The sequence below is a fragment of the Nerophis ophidion genome, linkage group LG06 (genome assembly GCF_033978795.1).
Source record: "Nerophis ophidion isolate RoL-2023_Sa linkage group LG06, RoL_Noph_v1.0, whole genome shotgun sequence".
Lineage (NCBI taxonomy): Eukaryota > Metazoa > Chordata > Actinopteri > Syngnathiformes > Syngnathidae > Nerophis > Nerophis ophidion.
This window is the reverse complement of record NC_084616.1, coordinates 26177169-26201723: the sequence shown is the minus strand read 5'-3', so window position 1 is coordinate 26201723 and position 24555 is coordinate 26177169. Positions and strand designations below refer to the sequence as shown.

The 24555-nt window shown below is 37.8% G+C and overlaps 1 protein-coding gene across 6 annotated transcripts in view; it reads left to right on the top strand.

Moving 5' to 3' along the window:
- The window catches only part of frmd4bb (FERM domain containing 4Bb), a 60141-nt gene that overhangs the window by 6850 nt on the left and 28736 nt on the right, over positions 1–24555 (top strand). For all 6 annotated transcript variants that reach the window (XM_061903208.1, XM_061903209.1, XM_061903205.1 and 3 more), the window contains exons 2-7: positions 14339–14404; positions 19736–19830; positions 19920–20012; positions 20091–20175; positions 21203–21259; positions 21344–21366. In XM_061903208.1, the coding sequence (XP_061759192.1) occupies positions 14339–14404; positions 19736–19830; positions 19920–20012; positions 20091–20175; positions 21203–21259; positions 21344–21366 (419 nt within the window). The remainder of the gene's footprint in view (positions 1–14338; positions 14405–19735; positions 19831–19919; positions 20013–20090; positions 20176–21202; positions 21260–21343; positions 21367–24555) is intronic.

Here is a 24555-nt window from a genome sequence, read left to right as displayed (position 1 = left end):
CCCTTCTTAGTGAAAAATATATATATATATATTTTTTTAATTCAAGACAAAGTTATGTGTTTTTGGTAACACTTTAGTATGGAGAACATATTCTAAGTAACAAAGACTTAATTTAGAGGTTTTTGGACACTAGGGGAACATATTCTAAGTAACAAAGACTTCATTTAGAGTTATTTGGTTAGGGTTAGGGCCAGGATTAGAGGGTTAGGGTTATAATGAGGCCACGTATTAATAATGACTAGGTAAGAGCCAATATGTTACTAATTTGCATGTTAATAAGCAACAATAATTAATGGTGAATATGTTCCCCATACTAAAGTGTTAACATGTTTTTTTTACTGGTGCACAAAATGAACCATGCATGAACATCACCTTGTTCAAAGAAAAAAAACAACACAGTGCATGAACTCACAACAAATTACACACCTGCAAATCAGTGTTACTTCTGCTGTTGCTGTATCCGTAATACGCCGATACGGAAAAGTTTTTATTGAGACGACGAGTCCGGTGTGTTTTACCTCTGCCAAACCCCTGAGGCTGACTCACCGAACCCCAAGGGTTCGATTGAACCCAGGTTAAGAACCACTGCTCTAAGTGGATAATACACCAATTTGTCACTATTCATGTGTCAGGTAAACCATGATGAATAGGGCCACATAAATCCTGTTCGTAAATGTGTCTACAAGGCGTGTACTTTGGCCACTGACATATGCAGTATGCCGGACTGTACTTTTATTATTGTTTTTCCTGACTTGTTAATTTCCTCTTCTTAATTTGTTATGCTCTGCTTTGAAGTGGTTCTTTTTAACCTTCTGTTGCAGTATACAACACATTTGTTCTTTTGTTGTTTTACTACTTCACATAAGATTAGCGCATCGTATAGCATAGTGTCCCCCTCCCTCATATGTGCTTGTCCCAGGCAACACATGATTTTCAAAGAATGTTAGCTACTTGTTCTCCCTTGGTTAGTTAAACATGTAACATATGTTGGACATTTGTGCATCGATCGTGATGCATAAGACAATCGATCATTTTTCCCACCTCTAGGTAACGGTTGCCTTGCTTTCAGTTTCGGCTTCCTGTTTTCTTCAGTCTGTTTTGATGTGTACAATAACAGCTGGCTGTGTTTCTGCCCCCCACAACGCTTACACTATTTGTGTGCGCACAAGAATCTTTTACTAATAGTGTTGGGAGGATGTATTATAATGGTGACGTGATCGAGGCATGCCGGTGTAGCTCTCCAGTGACAAAGGTAATGATCCTTCTGCAGGTTCACATATGAAAACTCTGTCACGACTTTTACTTCCTCTATTTAGTCAAGTTTGATGTCTTCTTGTTGCTGCGCGAGAGCCAAGGCCCTTAATAAACTGTCTGATATCTACTGGGTTCATGGCCGTAACTACCATTGAGGACACCGAGGTCATGTCCTCTGTATTTACAAAAAGATAATGATATGACTGACTGTAAATGTACTTTGTTTAGGACATCGTGTGTCATTACCATGCGGTAGATCATCCTCTCTCAATATACAATCTTTGGTCATGCTCAGCCCGCTACAACTCCAACAAAGTAACGCAGTGAAGTGCACTTTTACATTAAACATTATCCGATCCCCCCGCCTTCCGTCTATGTAGCTGAGATAGGCTCCATCACACCCCCAGGACCCCGAAAAGGATGGCCAGTAGAAAATGGATGGATGGATGGATTATCCGATCCGAAATGTGCTGTCAACATAACGTTAACAGAGTGTCCGCCCTGAGATCGGTTGGTCGAGAGTTCAAACCCTGGCCGATTCATACCAAAGACTATAAAAATGGGACCCATTACCAAGCTTACTTGGCACTCAGCATCAAGGGTTGGAATTGGGGGTTAAACCACCCAAATATGATTCCCAGGCGCGGCCACCGCTCCTGCTCACTGCTCCCCTCACCTCCCAGGGGGTGATCAAGGGTGACGGGTCAAATGCAGGGAATATTTTTGCCACACCTACTGTGTGTGTGACAATCATTGGCACTTTAACTTTAACTTAAATCATACTGATGTAACTAATGTTGGTTCCAAGTGAATTAAATTTTATTAAAAGCTGTCGTTATAATAACTTCGTCGTGTCAGGCAGGTGCTGCCTCACCGTAAATGCAGAACACGCGATCAGTGGTGGTGGGGCCATTTAGCGTGAAGAAGCACATTAAAATGTAAATTATTGGATGGCAAGGCGCTTCGTATAATATTTTGTCCCAAACACATTCCTGGCCATGTCATGCTCTGACACTGATTGAAATATGAAAGCAAAATTTCCTCCGACCCTTCCGGTAGCTCCGTGGCGGACGTCATTAGTACTTGCAGTGCAAAGCAGAACATCTTGTGTTTGAACTCTGGTCGTGGTTGAAAATATGGTATGTTTTTTTTAATTATGTTTTAAATTGTGTTAAAATTGTTTAATAAGCTATATTTCAGGATATTGGTGAAAAAGTTGACTTACAAAATCGTGTTGATTATCAAAGATGTTAGATGAGTGATAGATATTTATAGCGCAGTTAAAGCTTTTGTTATTCTGGAAATTCATTGTGTTGCTCAAGGTAATATAGCATATATGGTGCTGTGAGACCCATGATTTAATAAGCCTTTTATAGTTCCTCTTGGACAACCAATTTTTGACCTGGTATTTGTCAAATCCTAGTTACGGCTCTGACTGTGTTTAGTTGTTTATCAGGGTGGTTTTGTCAGAGTTAGTTTGAGACGAACCCCAAGATGCAGAGAAGGAGGGAGGCATTTTGCAGGAAAACATGATTTATTTTAAGTACTAAGACAAAAACAAACAAAGGGTTCAAACAAAAAGCGCGGACGTGGGCGGATAACAAACAAAAGGCCTAGCGTGGAAGCTAACAGGTATCTAGCAGGAAACAGAAGCCGTACTTGTAAAAATGAAAGAACAAACTGGAAGCAGGGAACAAAAAACAGTAAGCTACAAACATCAAACAAATATAGCTTACCGCTACGCTGCAAAGACACGACAAGGTACGACACGACAGGAGCGATAATATATGACAAGAGTGACAAGAAGTGACATCGACAAATCAATAATCCAGCACTGACTAGAAGACAAAGCAGGTACAAATACGAATTGGGCTGATTGACACCAAGTGTGGCCAGGTGCCAATCAGCCGCAGCTGAGGGGAAACAGCACTCAGGGAGACAAACACGAAGCTGACCTAAAATAAGAGTGCTGACAGGAAATACTAAACAAAAAGGAGGAAAAACTGAAACACAAACAAACTGTCACTGGCAAGCCTGACAGGTTTAGCCTTTTTTTGAGGTGTAAAAAGTCGCAAAAGAGATTTGAAGACTAAATTGCTTTAAAAAAATATTCTTAAGTAACTTTGGAAGAATAGATCTTATAGTTCTAGGATCTATACCCATGTGATGTTACTGACACCTACACTGTAGTAAACTCATGACATATAATCACTACCTGTTTATTTCTGTTAAAAACAACAACGGCATAGATTCTGTTGATGGTCAATAAGGGCACAATCTTAATAATCAGATTCGACTATGAACACAGACTTAAACATGACAGCAGCTAGAGTTATAGCTCAGATGTGGTTCTATAGATCCGTTCATGTTCTAGTGCATGGGTGTCAAATGTACGGCCCACGGACCAAATCAGGCCCCCAAACAGGTTTTGTCCCGCCCATAAATATGCTAAAATAATATGTATCCCCTTCTAACTTCATGTGTGATTAATTAAATTAGCCCAAACTCACAGGATTTGTTGTTGATAATGCTACTTATAGAGAATAAATCACATGATGTTAGTACATCAGTTGAGGAAAATGACTAAATTAAATTATTAACTTTCTGTAATTTGATTTTGATATTATTATTCATTTAATTTTCTGATAGATTACAAATGAACACAATTAGAGCATTTTAAAACTCTGCCGGACTCAATTCCACCTATTTGACTGATGAACATTATCACATTATTTATTGAGAAAGTATGAATACCGATAAGTGAAATTGGGATATTATTAACCGCATCATGTAAGAGTAAAAAAAACATTATGATTTGTACATTTTCAGAAGGCTCTTGTTTAGTTCAAACAAACAAAATAATCAGAAGTTGTCTTTATTTTTGAGTTTTCTTGCCATTATTTTACCAGTCAGGCCCACTTGAGAAAAGATTTTCCTCCATGTGGCCCCTGAGTTAAAATGATTTTCACATCCCTGTTGTAGTGTATTAACAACTACTAAGTACAATACAGAGAAAAGCCTATTTGTGCTCAAATATTTAGCCTCTCAATAAAGTTTGGACAAAAATAATCTGTCTTTTGTCTGTGTTTCCGCATGACCAGCTGATTCAACTGATACAACCATCGCTGGTACAATATTGCATTATTGGACTGTCCTCTTCCTAGAAGAGTAAAAAAACACAGCTTAGTGACATCATTCATGTGAATCACCCTGCAGTGACGTCAGCCCTAATTATTGCATCAAATATGCACTAAGATTCTCTATTTTCCTGCCTAGCTATTTTTGAATGACATCATCACAAGCTTCACTAGCATGAGATGATATTTGATAACATGACAACATTAAGTATGAAGTGATATCTGATCAGGGAGATGATCCTACATGCAAACCACTAATCTCATATGATATTTCTATTCACGTGATTAATGCACATTAATTGAGGAGTGGGAATGTGAATCTTACAAAAACCCATTACTTAAATCCATTCCGATTCTTAAAGTGACAATTCCCGATTCAACATGATTCTCAATTCAAACCGATCATCGCAATGTTATTTGGTATATACATTGTAATACAACCTTTTCCAAACAGGTTAGAAAAGCTCCACTGGGCTGCTGACATATGACGTACCACAGAGAGTAAACAGGGAGAATGGCCTAAAAAACGTCACAACACGTCAGATTCATTCATCATTAACTGTGCAGACGAATGTATCAGTGTCAGATGTCAAAGGTCAGCTAGATGCGTGCCTGACCCTTATCAACATGTTAGTCTGCAGCTTAAGTAACGTGCTGTGCTTTGACCTCATAACAGCAATTTTATAATCATGTGGATGGCACACTGACTCCTAATATGGAGAATAGCATTTGTCTGTGCCATGGCCACCCTGTACCACATATTTCAGTGGTCTATAATATAGGTCAGGGATATTACACTAAATTGTTTTGGGGGCCGCATTTCCAAAAAGTGAGACTTATCCCATTACTATTAGGCTAATGTTGTATATTCTGCAGAACCAACATCTCCTACAGTAGACATTTGGATTTTGGTCTATTTATGTGGTCTATTTATTTTGTCAGATTCACTGAGGCGCTCTGCTATTTTATAGGACCTTCTGCAAAAAAGCTAATCATCTCTAGCACACTAGTGTTTTTAAGAATTTGCTGCAAATATACTGTACATACAAACGGATAAACATATGTGCATATGCTCAAACATACATACATACATACCTACACACATGCATACATACAAACGTACATACATGCAGAATTATATTCATACCCACATACGCTCATACATACCTTCACACATGCACACATACAAACGTACATCCATACAGATGTATATAAATACGTGCATAAGCTCATACATACACATGCACATATATTGTAAGATACTGTACATACATGCACTCATGCGTACAATCACGCTTCATCAAACAACATATATTAATGTTGTTAACCCCCTGGCACACTGCTAAAGCTTAACTTATTTCTGTCCTATCAATGTCACAATCAATGTTAATATAGTCCACTCTATTTTGTAAAGCAAACCTGTACAGCAAATATGGGCATCTACATCAACAATATGATTTGCCTGAGTGGCTGGACAGGACATATTAAAAACAATTATCTGTTGCGAAAATGTAAGTCTCAAACAAGTTTTTTGAATTGAACACACATCCACCAGTTGAAAAGCCCAAATGATGAAAAAATAAGAGGACCTCAAATGTAACCTTGAGGAACATTACTAGTACAACTAAAGATGTTGAACAAATGACCACTGACTCCATTTGAACTAAACAAGCTACAGCAACACCTTATTATATAAATTACATTCCGAAGAAGAAAAAAATTGTAACTGTCAAAAAGGAGACAACTTAAAGGGGGGCCTTGAGGAGGAACGTTATTTAAATCACAAGTTTAAAATATCAATGCAAGGATCTGCCAATGTTTTTACAGTGGTCCAAGTTTCTTTATACAACGGGAGCACTCTTATGTTTTTAGGAATTTGCTGCAAAAATGTTTTTCTCCCAAGTTTTAAACAAAACTCGGTTAGGCCCATGGGCTACCAGTTGAATAGTCCTGGTGGATCAGTCAGTACTCCTCACATGTTGTGTTTGCACAAGCGTTAGTGCTATTTTCACTGTTCAGACTTGTGTGCAGTGTTCGTACAAACTTTGGTGCACAGTAAAATGGTCACACAATGTCTATTTAAAGACGACGCTACAGTAAAACACAGACCATACTGTGTATTTTGTGAATGTTTTGCACTCAACTGATGGTTTGCTGCTTTCAATTTGCCCCAGTATGTGAAGCTAATTGGGAAAGAATGTTTAGTGCCTTAGTGCTAGAGAAACCGATTACACTTTACATGAATGACACTCGTTGCATTTCAGAGTTCAAGTGGATTTTGCAAAACGACTGATGAATGGCCTTCATAGTGCTGTTGTAGTCAAATTGTTATACTTAAGAAGTATATGTGCTTCTCCCAATGAAATTGGTTTCTTCAAGAAAACAAACACTCTTTTGTGTAACACCAGCCTACATCAATAATGCATGAAAACTGGATCTTGAGATAAGACAGGCGGCTGTCTGGACATGACATTTTACAAGGCTGTAGGCTGACAGGTTAAAGAAAACATCCCGTTTGCTTTTTTATTTGTTTGTTTGTTTTATCTTTAGCAATTATGGTGGTGACACATGCAGTCCGTTGGATCTACCTTAATGTAAAATATGTACACTTTTACATTACGATGATCTTTGAGGGATGAACCAGAATACTGCTATACATTAATGGTCTGACATGCCTCTGGACACACAAACACAATGATTGAGCATACTTTTATTTAAATGAAAGCCCAACTCCAGAGGCCTTGTAATTGCGTCTTGAATAGGCGAACATGAGGAGGCCTTTGATTGCCAATTCTGAGCATGCATTGTTTATTATTGTTGAATATTGATCATGTTTAAATCTCAATCTGCACCTCTCTGGTCTTTGTGTTGCTATTGAGAGACTGCAGGGTGAATCTCTGTCCTGCCATTAGATATGGATAGCATTTCCAGTCTGCAACCGTGCAGATACCCAGACATCCTCCTACTCTTCTGACACATATTGCAAAAGTGTGAGTCATGCTTTATTCTCAACTGCTCAAAACATCCTTCAGTGTTGCATGACATTTCTCCACTTTATAAGGCGATTTCAATAATCTGCACCATCTAGCGGCCATGGTGGAGTACTCCTTTGAGGCAAATGGTCTGACCTCATCACAATACTGTCATAACTTAATAAATCATGTGATAATAGTGCAACTACACTCCAAATTAATTGGATTTATTGAGCGCATGCTTCTAATTTATTCAGAGAGAGAGAAAGTATGACTGCTGAAATTATAGAGACACATTGTTTTGAGGCTGTAATTGAATAAATGACATTTACATATTTTCTTGATTGCTTTGAAGCGGCAGTCACTGCAAACGCCACATTTTCAAAGCTGTTAACACACAGACCTAAACAGAAGTTTTTATGGTAAAATTTAAGCTTTTTGTTTGCGAAAGGCTCTGACAGCGCTTAAACATTTAAAATATGCAACAAAAGCAAATGTTTAAACAACACAACTTGCAAACGGTGTATAAACTCTTCCTATTAATCATTACACATTGGACAAAAGAATACAAAATAAAGCACTGGGTATGGATTAGTGCATCGTAGGGCTGGGCGATATGGACCAAAACTAATATCCAGATATTTTCAGGCCGAATGGCAATATACGATATGTAACGGCATTTTAAACAAAACGTGCAAGGTGTTGAGTTTAAACTCAACACCACATTACGATTACTAATCAGTAATTAAATACATTTAATTACTGATGCAATTACTCTTTCATAAATGGTATTAATTACTAGTGGGGCTGCGAATCTTTTGGTGTCCCATTATTCTATTCAATATCGATTGTTGGGGTCGCGATTCGATTATATGTCGATTTTTTTCGACTCGACGCGATTCTCGATTCAAAAACTATATTTTTCCGATTCAAAACGATTCTGTATTCATTCAATACATAGGATTTCAGCAGGATCTACCCCAGTCTGCTGACATGCTTGCAGAGTAGTAGATATAAAAAAAAAAAGCTTTTATAATTCTAAAGTACAATGTTTTGTCAACTGATTGCAATAATGTATATTGGTTTTAAATATAAAACGAACAAAAAATACGACTTATTTTATCTTTGTGAAAACATTGGACACAGTGTGTTGTCAAGCTTATGAGATGCGATGCAACTGTAAGCCACTGTGTTCTTTTTTTTAATTTTTATAAATGTCTAATGATAATGTCAATGAGGGATTTTTAATCACTGCTCTGCTGAAATTATAACTAATATTGATACTGTTGTTGATAATATTCATTTTTGTTTCACTACTTTTGGTTTGTTCTGTGTCGTGTTTGTGTCTCCTTTCAATTGCTCTGTTTATTGCAGTTCTGAGTGTTGCTGGGTCAGGTTTGGTTTTGGAATTGGATTGCATTGTTATGGTATTGCTGCGTAGTGGTTTGTTGGATTGATTAAAAAAAAAAAAAAATCGATTAAGAAAAAAAAAAGAGAATCAATTCTGAATCGCACAATGTGAGAATCGTGATTCGTATTCGAATCGATTTTTTCCCACACCCCTAATTACTAGGGAAAGTTATTAATGATTTACTTAAATTTTTTTTTAAACATATGTCATATGTAGTTGAGAGAAGTTTATGAGAGCAGTATGTGTGTGCATGTATGTGCATTTAAAAGGCGGTGTCTGTTGCTAAGCGACATCAGCTGAACTTGTTCGCTTTAGCAATTAGCAGAGGCGGTTTGTCGGCTCTGAGGGCTATTCTGTTGAATATTTTCATCGCCAGCTATGGTGTGGGCATGTCTGCTATGCATGAAGGCGAATATGGCGCAGGGGTACCCATTCCGGAAGTGCAAATTTTTCTTAGCGCCAACTGGACTCTATGGCTACGGGCCTACTGGGCCCCCCCCGGCAGTAACGTGCCGTAACAAAGACACATTAAAAGATAACGGTATGGCGGTATCGTCCCAAATATATATCTCTTTCTAAAATACACCAGTATTAATTGTAATACCGGTATACCACCCAGTCCTAGTGCTTTGTTACTTGTCACTGTAGTATTAAGTTGCATTTGTTGTGTTTTTATATTGGCTGTGTCAAATTTGCCTTCTTGTCAAGAACACGGCAAGGGAAGTTTATTTATAGAGCAATTTGTACAGAAGGCCGTTCATAGTGCTTTACATAAAATTATAATTAAAATTAAAATCAGAATCACAATCTTCATTAAAACAATCAAAATTAATTTGAATTTAAATCAATCAAATACTTTATATAAGATACTTTCAGTAGTTATATCCACATTTAAATAGAGGTGTTTTCAGGCTGGATTTGAACATTGCCAACGTTGAGGCCTCGTCTCACATCTTCAGGAAGAGTTCTCCAAATGTTACGAGTTTACAACTGAAACACAGTTTCACAATGTTTGGTCATGACTGTAGGCACCAGCAGGAGACCACTCCCTGTGGTTCTCAGAGCTCAACATGGTTCATACTGCTCTAACATGTCAGAGATGTATCGTGGCACAAGACCGGGCTGGGCGATGTAGACTTAAACTGATATCCCGGTATTTTTAGGCCGAATGGCGATGTGGTACATACGGATATTTTAAACAAAATGTGCAAAGGTTGCGTAGGTGTTTTGTGGATCAAAAACCAGTGTTGAGAGTACTCAGACTATTTTACTTGTAAGTGGTAACCTAACGTGCAGTTTTTCCTTATAAAGTAGTTAGTTAGCTGTTACTATGTCAAAGCAGTTTTTGTTAATTTTTTTGATTAACGTTTATAGCGTCACGCTTATGCACGGGTGTACATAGAGCTTTTACTCGCTCACTATGGGGAAGGCTGTTCAGTTTGAAAGTACTTTTCAAAGCAATGGATGGAAACCACAATGGACATATATAAAATGGAGAAGATAACTGCCTTTATTAATTATAAATTGGAGAAATTTACCTCATACTGGGAAAACTGGGTCAATTGTGTCACGCCCCATAAGCCTGACTTAAATCTCTGGAATTAGTTTACTGTTCCAAAAAAAAAAAAGATTACTCCCTATATGTGTATATATACATATAAGTATCTGTATATTTTTATTTTATTTTATTTCTGTTTATTATTATTATCAATGTATTATCGTATGTGTAGATACTTCCTTGTTTTTGTTATCTCCGTTTCTTTTTCTTTTTTGGGGGTGCTGGATGGTATCATGGGTATATAAACAAAAATACTTTTGACATTTAGGGCAGACAACGGCTATGTGATGTATGCGAATATGATTTAGTGGATGGAAATGTCTGATGCTGGATGTCAATAAAAATAAAATGAAAAAAAGAAAAAAAAAGAAGTACTCTTCAGCTACACTGCCGCTTCACTAGGTTGGTCCGCACAGGCTATGGGGAGAGTTACTTGGAACCCAAGAAGTAGTTGCTAAACATTTGACATATCAAGCAAGCAGCAGAAAGAAAATGTCGCTAGCTGCTGTGCGAAATCACTAACAGAACTGAACAACCAAAACAAAAGAGATTAGTGATAAAGTCGCCATAAAGAGTGATATAGGTTTTCAAGCAAATTAGTGTTTGTGTAAATAAGGCTTAAGTCACTTACCAATAGCCAAATGCAGTTGCTGACCAAAGCATTGCATCACTCAAGAGTCGAGAAGTCGGCACTGAAGCTGGCGAACTGCCATATTCTTTTGAAAAGTTTGTTGAGCATCAGGGAAGCCAACGTAAATGTTGTGGAGAGTTATAAAGGACTGTATGGTTCTATAAAGGTAGTCTCATTCGCCCCCGGGGCGTCGGTCAGGACACAATGGACAGGACAGTTCGTTTGGCATATGACAGTTTACTTGTTTAGTAGGCAGGTTGACAAGCATGGCAGGTTACATTGAATTGGCTGAATGGTACAACACTGGTAAGTATTGGAGGTTCTGCAGTAAACAGACAAGAACATCATAACCAATTAGTATAGAATACCATAGCCTACGTAGTAAAAGTACATATCCCCTTAGTGCAATAATATATCATGGATACACAATAGAGCATATACCGGTAATAATTGGCATTTAGTACACATTAGCTTCACCAGTAAACAGTAAGCCCTTCCATACACACTACAGGATAGCATCAAACCAAACACTCAAATAACATCATCCCAACATTTAACTGAACTTAAATGTCTTAACTAGACCACAAGGTGTCACTGTACGCTACATAAGGCACGTAAACGTGGTGCTTTTGACCTGCCGTGCAGGATAAGGTGCTCGCTTACATGTACAAAGGCACAAAATGTCCGAAAAAGCTCTCTTTAAAGAGATAAAGAACAATAATAATTTGATTTCCCCGGTCAGCAACAATGTGTGAGGCAATGTGAATTAAACAATAAAAAAAACAACTAATTTAACGGTTTGAATTGGTCCAAGTTATCGGGGACTGTTATTACTGACGGACAGGTGTCGCGGTGTGACTGCAGCCAGGCACGTAAGAAAACCGTCGTCTCTGTGGCAACATCTCTGTCGCTTTCACTCGTTTGCCGTTTTTTAAGGCAACCCAGAACGTTGAAAGAGCCATTTTGGGTTAGGGTTAGCGCTGGGGTCTAATGCACCGGACCGTTCGTCTCCCCGGCCCGAACTGTTTACAGCGGCACCGGGGGAGGGAGCGAGAGACAGACACACACACAGTGACAGAGATTGGTAGATTTCTTCCGCTCCGCACACAACGCTGTCAAGCGCCATTCGTATAAAACTCGCGGGCCACACCAACATTAAACTTTCTTATTAAGGCGAGGGCCGCAAAATAATTGCGGCCCGCGGGCCGCGTGTCTGAGACCCCTGCTTTAAAGTTTGTTTTACCCAATTACTTGATTAATCAAACAAACTAGTCGGTAGGCTACTCGGTTATTAAAATAATCAATACCTGCGGCCCTAAATTGAAAAGCTTTACATATTACAAAAATATTGTACATGTAAGAGTATAAGAAATAAAGAAAATACAACCAAAATAGATTATGATAAAAGACAAAAAAATCTTATAAGTGTAGAAATTGATAGTATACCATTTATACTCAATGTCTTCTGTTTTAAAGCCACGTGGTGGCTAATTGAAGCTTTGTTTAATAAGGCGTCTCAAATATACTTCAGTGCGCTCATACTGAGCAAGGAAGTTTCTAAAAGTTAAGTATAGGTGGGTTTTTTTTTTGGTTAGCATGGCTAAAACAATAAAATATAAACTGCATGAATGACATCAATGTTAAGTGAATGGGGAAAATGAGTCCATCCAATGGGAAAGCGTTAACGCATTTGAAGAGTTATGTTCTGCTTTGCACAGATAGTGATGATGAAAACTGAGCAGAATCGTGTTTCTTTAAGAACATCAAAGCAACTGAGACATTTTTTTAAAGAGGGTTTCTTGTCGGAGCCCAAAAAAAGGCTATTAATCTCTAACGGGCGTCTCAACGTTTTCTCAAGCCAAGGACCCCAAAACTAAAGGAGCACGAACCCGCTACTTATACAAATGTGTGATTGTGTTTTAAATTAAACTGGTCCTTAAGGTACCTTATTGTGCAAGACTAAGATGTTCTAATAATAGAGTACAGCATTGCTTATAGCAAAATGGCAACAAACTTGCTAATCGCTAGCTGACAACCAGCTGTCTTAATCGTTATCTGGCAACAAGTGTGCAAATAGTAGTAGTAAAGTTTTAAAGTTTAATCGCAAGCTGGTGATTCGAGTGCTAATCACTAGCTATCCTAAATGGTTACATAAATATAATATATTTATTCATGTTTTTATTTTAGGTACAGCGGGAAGGGTGGCTATGCCACTTTCATTTCTAAACAGCATGTGTTGGCTCAATGTTAATGTGCATAAAGCTGTACCAATTGTGTATATAATTATTAAAGATTCTGATTCTGATTTAAAGACAATTACATTCGTGAAAAAAAGTTGTTTAAAAAAAAGTCTAATCAACCAAACATTTGACAACCAATGTGCAGGCCTCTGCGGACCCTTGTTGGAGACCTCTGATCTGGAATGTATTAAGTATACATAAATGATAACCTCTCTAAGATGTTCTTCCAAAGTTTATTACTACCGCGCCCATATTTACTTCTGCTAAACTCAGCTAATGTGGTCAGGAGTCTGACCTCTTGGCTTCCTCAAGCCAGCTGCTGATTTCATATGAAGTCGCCACTAAGCTGCCGGTGCACCAAAGCTTGCAAGCCAGGGTTGCAGCAAAGAGCGTGCGGTTTCTTTTTCTGAGATCCAGGAGAGGAAGGCAATGGAAAGATGAGGTCTAGTCAGCAATGCATCTGCACATGCACTCTCCCTGGGGAGCTTTACCAGGTACGATAGCTCCTTGCTTCTCTATGAAAGAACTCTACATGAGACGACCAGCCCCAATCTGTCAGACGAGCGTTGTCTGGTCCACTTAATGTGACTTTTTTCTTGCAGGTTTTTAATGGTGTTTGTATTTTAACTGATGTACTGACCTCATAGTGCTTTTTAGTATAATGTCATGAGAATTATCTGTCAGCATGGTTTATTTCCAGCTGTTCATTTTTTACACACGTACAGTTTAGTCACAAGCTATTATGGTTTGGGATCTGCGTTGTTAGTTTTGAGTAATGTGGAATTTGTTTATTGTTGATGTACTGTAACAAACATAGTGTACAGTGCACAAATGTAAGTATTTAGAGGCACCTCAAATCCTGTTAGGCTTATTATGAAAACAAATCTTTGAGACAATAGTTTCATTGTCGTTATTGACGTCAGTAGTTCTTAAAAAAAGGATTACCGGTACTGTATTCAACAACTCGGTTTGTTAGCTCACTGTGGCTACTCTGAAATTAGATGTTTAAGTCCCACTTGTATATATTTTGTAGTTTAATATATATTGTCGTCTTTTATTAAAAAGTCTTCCCAGAGCGGGTGAGGATGAAGAGCATATTATTTTTGTGACAATTTCCTCTATCTGGTCCTTGCAGATGACCGAGGGCAGACTGTGTCAAGTGCAGCTGCTGGATGACAGGAAGCTGGAGCTGCTGGTTCAGGTATGAATGACGTGGAGATGGTCAATATTTGAAGAATAACTGTAGCCTCACTGTGAAACCTAAAAGGAGTTGCTGGGTACAGAGAATTCACACTTAGCTCTGTAGGGTCCTCAGCTCAGCCATCCAATTTTTGAATGCACCACTTTTCGTGAATTGTTTTCGACTGTAGAATAACAAAAAACTTTGATAAAGAAGGTGAGAAACACTATTGAATTCAAGAAAGAACTCGTACTAAGTACGGTGGTCTCCACCTTCTCCGTCTCTGCTCATAACTGCTTTCGCCGACAAGAGTTTTCAATAAAGTGATGTAAAATTTTCTTTTATGCATCTCATTCATCATTCATGAGAGATGTCCCGGCCCTGATCATGGGATTAGATGGGGGGCCCAATATTTGCCGTTATGAACTGGTCGGCGGACGAGCTGCTCAGCCCAGACAATCCACCACAGCTGTTTCTAGGGATAGGAATTGAAAACTGGTTCTTGTTGAGAACCGGTGTTCTGTCAATGTCTGGTACCCAATCCTACTGAGCATGCGCACTAACGCAAATATTTCAAATATTTGCCTCGAACAACATACTCATCAAAAGCAACTGTCTTGTATACCTTGTGTACAGGTAAACAGTGATTTTAGATAATGTTTTCCATTGTATCTTTTGACCACCAAGCATGTAGAAGCATGTAGAAAATTACAGCGTGACAAAGTTGTATTGTATATTAACGGACAGTAAGCATGTAGACAAATACAGCGTGAGGAAGTTGACATCAACTCAAACAATTACATTTTGGTTTTAATCACTCTTTTATGCTTCTGGTAGCTTTTTTCGAGGAAGCACCACAATTCGACTGAACATAGGCTACCAGGGTTTCGATCTCTGGGAATCATTTAAGTTTTGTCAACTATTCCCTTATCGATACCCGTGGGCATGGATGACATCACCACGCACAGAGTCAATAAGCAGCGCAGGCGATATAATTAACGACAAAGGAAGACAACAGGGCAACTTGCAAAACTTGCAAAGTGGATATTGCATCAAGTTGAGAAAATATTACCAAAAACATTAGCAGACACAACTTCTGATAATGGTAAATGAATGGCGCGTTATCGATCCCCACTGAGACTGAAGTGACAAAGTCAGGAAGTCGTCTGCTGTTAACACTGCAGGTAACAAACACACTAACACTGCCTATTAGGGCTGCGAATCTTTGGGTGTCCCACGATTGGATTCGATATCGATTCTTGGGGTCGCGTTTCGATTATAAATCGTTTTTTTTCTAATTAACGCGATTCTCGATTCAAAAACGATATTTTTACGATTCAAAACGATTCTGTATTCATTCAATACATAGGATTTCAGCGGGATCTACCCCAGTCTGCTGACATGCTAGCAGAGTGGTAGATTAAAAAAAAAAAGCTTTTATAATTGTAAAGAACAATGTTTTATCAACTGATTGCAATAATGTATTTTTTTTAAACTATTAAAAGAACCAAAAATATGACTTATTTTATCTTTGTGAAAACATTGGACACAGTGTGTTGTCAAGCTTATGAGATGCGATGCAAGTGTAAGTCACTGTGACACTATTGTTCTTTTACATGATAATGTCAATGAGGGATTTTTAGTCACTGCTATGCTGAAATTATAACTAATATTGATACGGTTGTTGATAATATTCATTTTTGTTTCACTACTTTTGGTTTGTTCTGTGTCGTGTTTGTGTCTCCTCTCAATTGCTCTGTTTATTGCAGTTCTGAGTGTTGCTGGGTCAGGTTTGGTTTTGGAATTGGATTGCATTTTTATGGTATTGCCGTGTATTGTTTTGTTGGATTGATTAAACAAAAAATCACCCAAAAAAAAATCGATTAAAAAAAAAAAGAGAATCGATTCTGAATCGCACAACGTGAGAATTGCGATTCAAATTCGAATCGATTTTTTCCCACACCCCTACTGCCTATCATGTTAAAACATGCTATTATTAACTCTAAATGTAAAATGAATGTTTTTAATACATCATTTGACAAGGCAGTGTCAGTTTGGACGCCTCGTTCCTTTCTATGAGGTGTTCTCCACAGCTGGAGACACCGAAATGAGTCATAAATATTGCGTATGTTTCTTAAAAAAGCAGATCTGCTTAATTTTCTGCAAAATAATGGGTAATTTTGATAGTTCATGTTTTAAAAATTGGACAGCGTACAGTTTTATTTGACCTGACTTGGTTGTATTTGTCTTTGACTGACGCAGCGCTCAGCATACATACTGTGTAAATATATTAAAAAAAAACACATTTCAGTTCTATTTAAAACATGTTACTTACACTTTTGGTGTAATTGTCATTTGTCGCAGATAAAATTATGTTGGAATTAGTTTATCACTAAAGTATAGTTATTTTCAAAACAAAATATTTTTTCTGGCACCCGATAGAAGCTGCCGGTCTTTTAAGACCTAACTGGTTTTTTTTTATACTCATGTTTTTTTCTAGACTAAACAAAGTTGATGTTAATCAACTTGTTTGCTATCATTTTATCTAAATGAGAATTGATAAAGAACCAAACTGTTATGCAGATTCATAAATGGAATCGGAAACGTAAAAATCGTATCAATTCCCATCCCGAGCATGTGTCCCAGTGTTTACATGGCTAAAGATTATACTCACATGAAAGATTCCTTCGAAAGGGATTTACACTCAAAGAGACACAATTACATTACTGGATTACTTGTTACAAACATAGGAGTTGCATGAATTCCAAAACATTGGCTCCAATTTGAGAGTGAAGTGAATTATATTTATATAGCACTTTTCTCTAGTGACTCAAAGCACTTTACATAGTGAAACCCAGCTGATGGGTAAAGTGTCTTGCCCAAGGACACAACGGCAGTGACTAGGATGGCGGAAGCAGGGATCGACCTGGTAACGCTTAAGTTGCTGGCCCGGCTGCTCTATCAACTGAGCCACGCCGCCCCAAGAAAGAGCACACTGCAACGAGCACTTTGTCTAGCCTCAGTGCGAAGCCGCTTCTAAGATACCTAACCTCAAATAGGGGGCATTGATCCAGATACGGGATTGATTCTATTGATGCCTTTTATAGTATTAGTAAATAACTGATACTAAAGTGATTAGATCAAAAAATACTATTCCTGCAAAGAATAATGGAAAAACAAATTTTGGCAAGGATTCGGGCAAAGGTGATTTTTAATAGTATGACTGTTATGGTTGCCTTTTATCACCAAGATGTCGTGGTTTACTACTTAGAGCCCAACAAAGAAAGAGTCAGAGGACAGACAGAAAAGCTAGATTCTTTGGACTGCCGTTTCCAGGGTTACGGTACAACAGATAAATGAGGCCCATATTGCACAAGGGCGTGAGATCTCATAGGTAAAGAAGAAGCTTTTGTATGACATGTTAGACTTGTAAGTGGGGGTGAGTGAGGATGAGGGTTGAAGAACCTAAATATTTTGAGATGTTATTCCGTAGGAACATGCCAATCGAATTAGTATCAGTCGTTATTTCTGAAAAGGTGTGTGATCGTCATTGCCAATTAATGCCTTTTAATGTCGATCACAAACACTACTCACCTCTGGTTGACACTATTTCTTTTTTGTCCCCGAATTGACAAGCACCCACTTATGTATTTCCATACAAAGTGTAGAAACGCTTCAATAAAATAATTATAATCACCTCCATTACGGCAAATAAAATGCATTTCTTAGCATCTGAAGTAACATTATCACTAGAGGACAAAGCTAAACATGATACAAACTGAAAGCAAGTCAGGAGCAGGTGTGCCAATAGCTAAGAAAACCACAAAGATAGCTTTAAATTATCCTCTCTCTAGATTCTTATTAATCTACTTTTTCATTTACAGTTAATATCTACTTGCTTTCTGCTATAACGAGGTTCTTTACCAAGCACATATTTATTATGTTATTTAAAGCTAGCTTTGTTGTTAGCTTACTTTTTCATTTGCCGATTCCTGACTTGCTCTCTTTAAATTATCCTCTTTCTAGACTCTTATTAATGTACTTGTTTATTTACTGTTAATATCTACTTGCTTTCTGCTATAACGACGTTCTTCACCAAGCACATATTTCTTCTGTAATTTAAAGCTAGCTTTGTTGTTAGCTTACTTTCTCACTCGCCGATTCATGACTTGCTCTCGGTATGTAACATGTTTAGTTTTGTCATCCAGTTATATCAATATTTGCCACTGATACTTAAATGGGACCTATTATTCAAAACCAACTTCTCTTACCTAATGGTACCTGTTTTTGTGTATTTGGGATCCGCATAAGAACATTTTAAATCAAACTATAGAAGCAAGGTGGAGAGATTTAGAAAACAATCTTTCCTTCCCTTGCTTCATAGTTTCTCCAAACGAGTTGTTTGGAATTTTGCCAATTTGTAACGATTTTCCAATTGGTGAGGTCAGCAGATATCTCTATATATGGTAAGGTTTTACCTGAAGAGCTTTGCGTGAGTCACCTATTGTAGTCCGACGTTGTAGTCAATAAGCTCCTTCTTTTTTCTCTATCCTCTTGTTGTGGGGAAGACTGGCTCGTATATGCACATGCATGCCATTTCTCATAAAATGTAGTGTGTAATTAACTTATAACTGCCAGTAGATTTGATATGGAGGCGCTAAAAACTACAACATAACTGACAAGGAGAAGGAGCAATTGATATGCAAAACGGCGCATCTTAAAGAGACGGTCAGAAAGGGTCTTGAAGACAGTCTGTAAAACATAATCCACGCAAAATCCTGACCACAAAAAAAATGCAGACCACCAAGAAGGGTTCTAAATGTAATGTAAAAAAATTATAATATGAAATGCAGTTTATTTGCCATAATGTCTGAATTGTTATTAATTTAAGAGAGCAGCTCCACACTGTGTATGGAGACACATAATTAGATGCTAGCCGCTTGTTAGCCAGAGAGGATCAGTGGTTGTGATCGGCATTAAAAGTCATTAATCAGCAATAGCCAGTCATATCATTTGATGGTCGATCGATTAGAACGTCCCTTATGTTGTTGTTGGTATCGGCTAATCTCCATAATGGTTTGTATCGGAATCGGGAGTAAAAAAAACCCTGATCAAAACATCCCTATTATTTTGTCTCCATTACTACGTGATGCTGGCCCAAGGTCCTTTTTAACGTTTACAAATAGGCATTCATTACGAGCCTATAGTTGTCTTTCAAGGATTCTCATATTTCTACAGTAAAAACTGTGTGTTCCTAATCTGTAAAAGTCCTCCATTAGAATGGAATGAGGCTAAATGACTCAAAAACTGATGTTTGCAGATATTGACTTTGAATCTGAAAATCTTCCACAGCCAAAGCTGCTGTCGTATGAACTCCTTGACTTGGTCTCTTCTCATTTCAACCTCAAAGAGAAGGAATTCTTCGGCCTTTCATTTTTTGACGACAAGTATGTAAACTACAGGCTTAAATATTTGCAGTGTCGTGGTTATTTACTGCTGTGTGTTCCCTCCTGCTTTGGCATGCTTGCTTTTGCAGTGGTCAGTGTAAGTGGCTGCAGATGGACCGCAGAGTTCTTGATCATGACTTTTCAAAGAGGCAAGGCTCTGTTGCCCTCAACTTCCTGGTCAGGTAAAAACAAACCTTCGCTCTCCAGCAGGGTGCGGCAGAGATAATGTCTGTCAAACATGATTTTATTTACTTTTACAGATTTTACGTGGAGAACATCACACAACTTAAGGACATCATAACAGTGGAGTTATTCTTCCTGAATGCAAAATCCGCAGTGAACAACGTAAGTGTTTTTTCTGGTGTTTAAGGCAATACAAAAAAAAAGACTTGGCTTGACGCCACAAAATGATTCACTGCTTGTGAACTCTGGCAGCACCTTCTCTCAGCCACAGAGCAGTTTTCACTCAGATAGGAGGAATGTGTGTATGAAAGCAAAAAGACACACTAGTTTATTTTGAGAATAGGCTGATACTAAGACCTTACGATGTGGAGTATATAATTTTAGTTTTACCATAGACCAGTGGTCCAAACTACGGCCCGTTCAAGATCTGGCCCGCGAGAAGTCCCAAGTGAAAAAATTATTATTATTTTTTTAAATCTGTCTTTTCTAATCCATTTTCTACCGCTTTTTACTCTCAGAGTCTCCTAGCTGCTCAGGTTAGAATAGGAGATTAAAATAAAATATAAAAAAATCGGTCTTAGCCTGGGCCCTGTAGTGGGGGTGCATATATATATATATATATATATATATATATATATATATATATATATATATATAACAGCCCGGCCCCCGGCCAAATTATTTTAACCCAATGCGGCTCCCGGGTCAAAAAGTTTGGGGACCCCTGCCATAGACTGTTGATATTTAAAAAAAAAAAAGGTTAAAGACATATGTTTTCAATCAGGCTTTATACTGATCATGTTAACCTCTTCTTCTTTTGTTTTTTTTTATTTTGTATGTTATTTATTTCTAGTATTTTGTACTATTATTCTCAATGTTATGTTTTTAAACATTTATTAATGTATTATTTATATTTCATTTTTACATATATTTTATAATGTTTCATACCATTTTTTTTAGATGCCGTTAGTTTTTAGTTATTCTTAAGTGTCAAGGCCTTAAAGGTGGCGTTTTCTCTCAATTCTCAGTGCCATACCATGTTATGTTTTTATCAATAGTGCTGTGTGTACGTGTGTTGTGTGTGTGTGTTTGTATGTGTGTGTTAATCTCTTCTTTCTTTTTTCCTGTAAAGCACTTTGTGTTGCCACTTGCAAATTGATTGTTTGATTAATTCATTGATATCTTCCAGGGGATAATAGAAGTTGAAAGTGAGAATGTCTTCAAATTAGCTGCAAACGCTTTGCAGGTACAGTAATTACTTCTCACTTTAACAAATGTCTGGAACAGTGTTAAAATTACAAGACTAATATTTTTTTTTTCCAATGACCAGGAGTCTAAAGGAGACTACACAAGGTAAGAGCTTGTTAACAGCTGGACGAATAAGCCGGCTAGTATTTACTGGAAGTAGAACACGTTTATAGTGATCTTTTGGCAAAGACATTCAATAGGTCACCCGTTTCTCAAGAGTGAGGACCGCAAGAATCAATAGCAATGTAACTTGAGGCTTACCATTGTGCACAAGGAAGCTCACACGGGTTTGCTAATGAACCTCATGGTGCTGATAGAACTGAAGGGAGACATAACATACACAGAGTCGGGGTCTTCACAATCCATTATACTAACAGGCCTTAATATTAGGTACAACTTCACAATATAGTGGTTATGGTTATGATTAATTTGTTCCAGGCATGTTTAACATTACATTAAAATACATCACGTGAATGCCTTTGCACAAGTTTTTCGCAACATTTGCAAAGCTTATATTTAATCCTACCCGTTCTCCATGTCTTTTATTGATTATTCATTCACACCATAACTTCTACATGTAAATTAAGTTCACTCCCTGTGTGGAACAATAGGAAGAAAAAAAAGTAACAAAAAAAACTAAGCACATTTACACGGACAAGCGGTAGAAGATGGATAGATGGATGAATACACACTAGTTTGAACGTCTTGACTTGGTTGTAAAATTCATAATTGATCTCTTGATATAAATTAAGTACAAAACCCAAAACCAGTGTAGTTGGCATGTTGTGTAAATTGTAAAAAAAAAACAGAATACAATATTTTGCAAATCATCTCGACCTATATCCAATTGAATACACTGCAAAGACAAGATACTTAACGTTTGAACTGGTAAACTTTATTTTTTGCAAATATTAGCTCATTTGGAATTCGATGCCTGCAACATGTGTCAACAAAGCTGGCACAAGTGACAAAAAAGACTGAGAAATGTGAGGAATACTCATCAAACACGTATTTGGAACATCCCACAGGTGAACAGGCTAATTAGGAACAGGTGGGTACCATGATTGAGTATAAAGGCAGTTTCCAGTCATACACAAACACGGATGGGTTGAGGGTCACCACTTTGTGAAAACATGCTGAGCAAATTGTCGAATAGTTTAAGAACAACATTTCTCAACAGGCTATTGCAAGGAATTTAGGGATTTCACCATCTATGGTCCGTAATAAAATCAAAAGACTAAAAGTATCACTACAAGTAAGGGTCTAGGCCGAAAAAACAACATTCAATGCCTGTGACCTTCGATCCCTCAGGCAGTACTGGATCAAAAACCGACACCAGTGTGTAAAGGATATCACCATATGGGCTCAAGAATACTTCAGAAACCCACTGTCAGTAACTATAGTTCATCGCTACATTTGTAAGTGCAAGTTAAAACTCTATTATGCAAAGCGAAAACCATTTATCAACCCAGAACACAGCCGGCTTCGCTGGGCTCATCTAAAATGGACTGATGCAAAGTGGAAAAAGTGTTTTGTGATCTGAGGAGTCTATATTTCAAATTGTTTTTGGAAACTATGGACGTCGTTTCCTCCGGACCAAAGAGGAAAAGAACCATCCGGACTGTTATAGGCACAGAGTTCAAATGCCAGCATCTGTGATGGTATGGGGGTGTATTAGTGCCCAATGCATGGGTAACTTACACATCTGTGAAGGCACCATTAATGCCGAAAGGTACATACTGGTTTTGGAGCAACGTCTTTTTCATAAACGGTGGCAAATCATTGTATTCTGTTTTTATTTACAATTTACATAACGTGCCAACTTCACTGTTTTTGGGTTTTGTAATAACGTATTGTTGATAGTCAATCATGTTATGTATTAATATTTTAGACTCTATCATAAATCCCCTAAAACAGCACACCTTTAAGATGTAACATGTCTTCTACAAATAAAAACACAATTTTAGATAAAAATATTGTGTAGAAACAATAAATCGTAATAATAAACTGTACTACAAACAATTACAGTAGTTTTTTTTTTAATCAGGTAATGTAATATTGATAAACAGAATTTACCTTAGAGAGTGGACTTCTGCAGTATCACCTTCCAGCAGCTTCTGCGTCATACACACCATCAGCAGCGTTTCCATATTTTAAAGCCCTACTGAAATGAGATTTTCTTATTTAAACGGGGATAGCAGATCCATTCTATGTGTCATACTTGATCATTTCGAGATATTGCCATATTTTTGCTGAAAGGATTTAGTAGAGAACATCCACGATAAAGTTCGCAACTTTCGGTGCTAAGACAAAAGCCCTGCCTCTACCGGAAGTCGCAGACGATGACGTCACAAGTGTGGGGGCTCCTCACATATTCACTTTGATTTTAATGGGAGCCTCCAACAAAAAGGGCTATTCGGACTGAGAAAACGGCAATTCCCCCATTAATTTGAGCGAGGATGAAAGCTTCGTGTTTGAGGATATTGATAGCGACAGACTAGTTAAAAAAAAAAAAAACGCGATTGCATTGGGACGGATTCCGATGTTTTTACACACATTTAGTAGGATAATTCTGGGAAATCCCTTATCTTTCCATTGTGTTGCTAGTGTTTTAGTGAGTTAAATATTACCTGATAGTCGGAAGGGTGTGTCTCAGGGGAGTCGACGGCAGCTATGGGCGGCACAAGCTCAGCTTTTCTCCGGTAAGAAGCGACTTTTTAACCACAATTTTCTCACCGAAACCTGCTGGTTGACATTCTGTCGTGTTTCATGTTCACTTGACCGCGCTCTGATCCATAGTAAATTTTCACCTCCAGGAATTTTAAACAAGGAATCACCGTGTGTTTGTGTGGCTAAAGGCTAAAGCTTCCTAACTCCATCTTGCTACTTTGACTTCTCCAATATTAATTGAACAAATTGCAAAAGATTCAACCACACAAAATACTGTGTAATAATCCCGTTAAAGCATACGACTTTTAGCTGTGTGTGTGCGTAGCGCTCATACTTCCTAAAAACCCGTGACGTCTTGCATACACGTCATCATTACACGACGTTTTCAAGACGAAACTCCCGGGAAATTTAAAATTGTAATTTAGTAAACTAAAAAGGCTGTATTGGCATGTGTTGCAATGTTAATATTTCATCATTGATATATAAACCATCAGACTGCGTGGTGGGTAGTAGTGGGTTTCAGTAGGCCTTTAAGGCTAATGTCAGCCGTTCGATTTTATTTTAACGTCCCTGATGGGCGTTAGACACATTCTGTTTCAGTATGGTGAATACTCGTAGTGATAC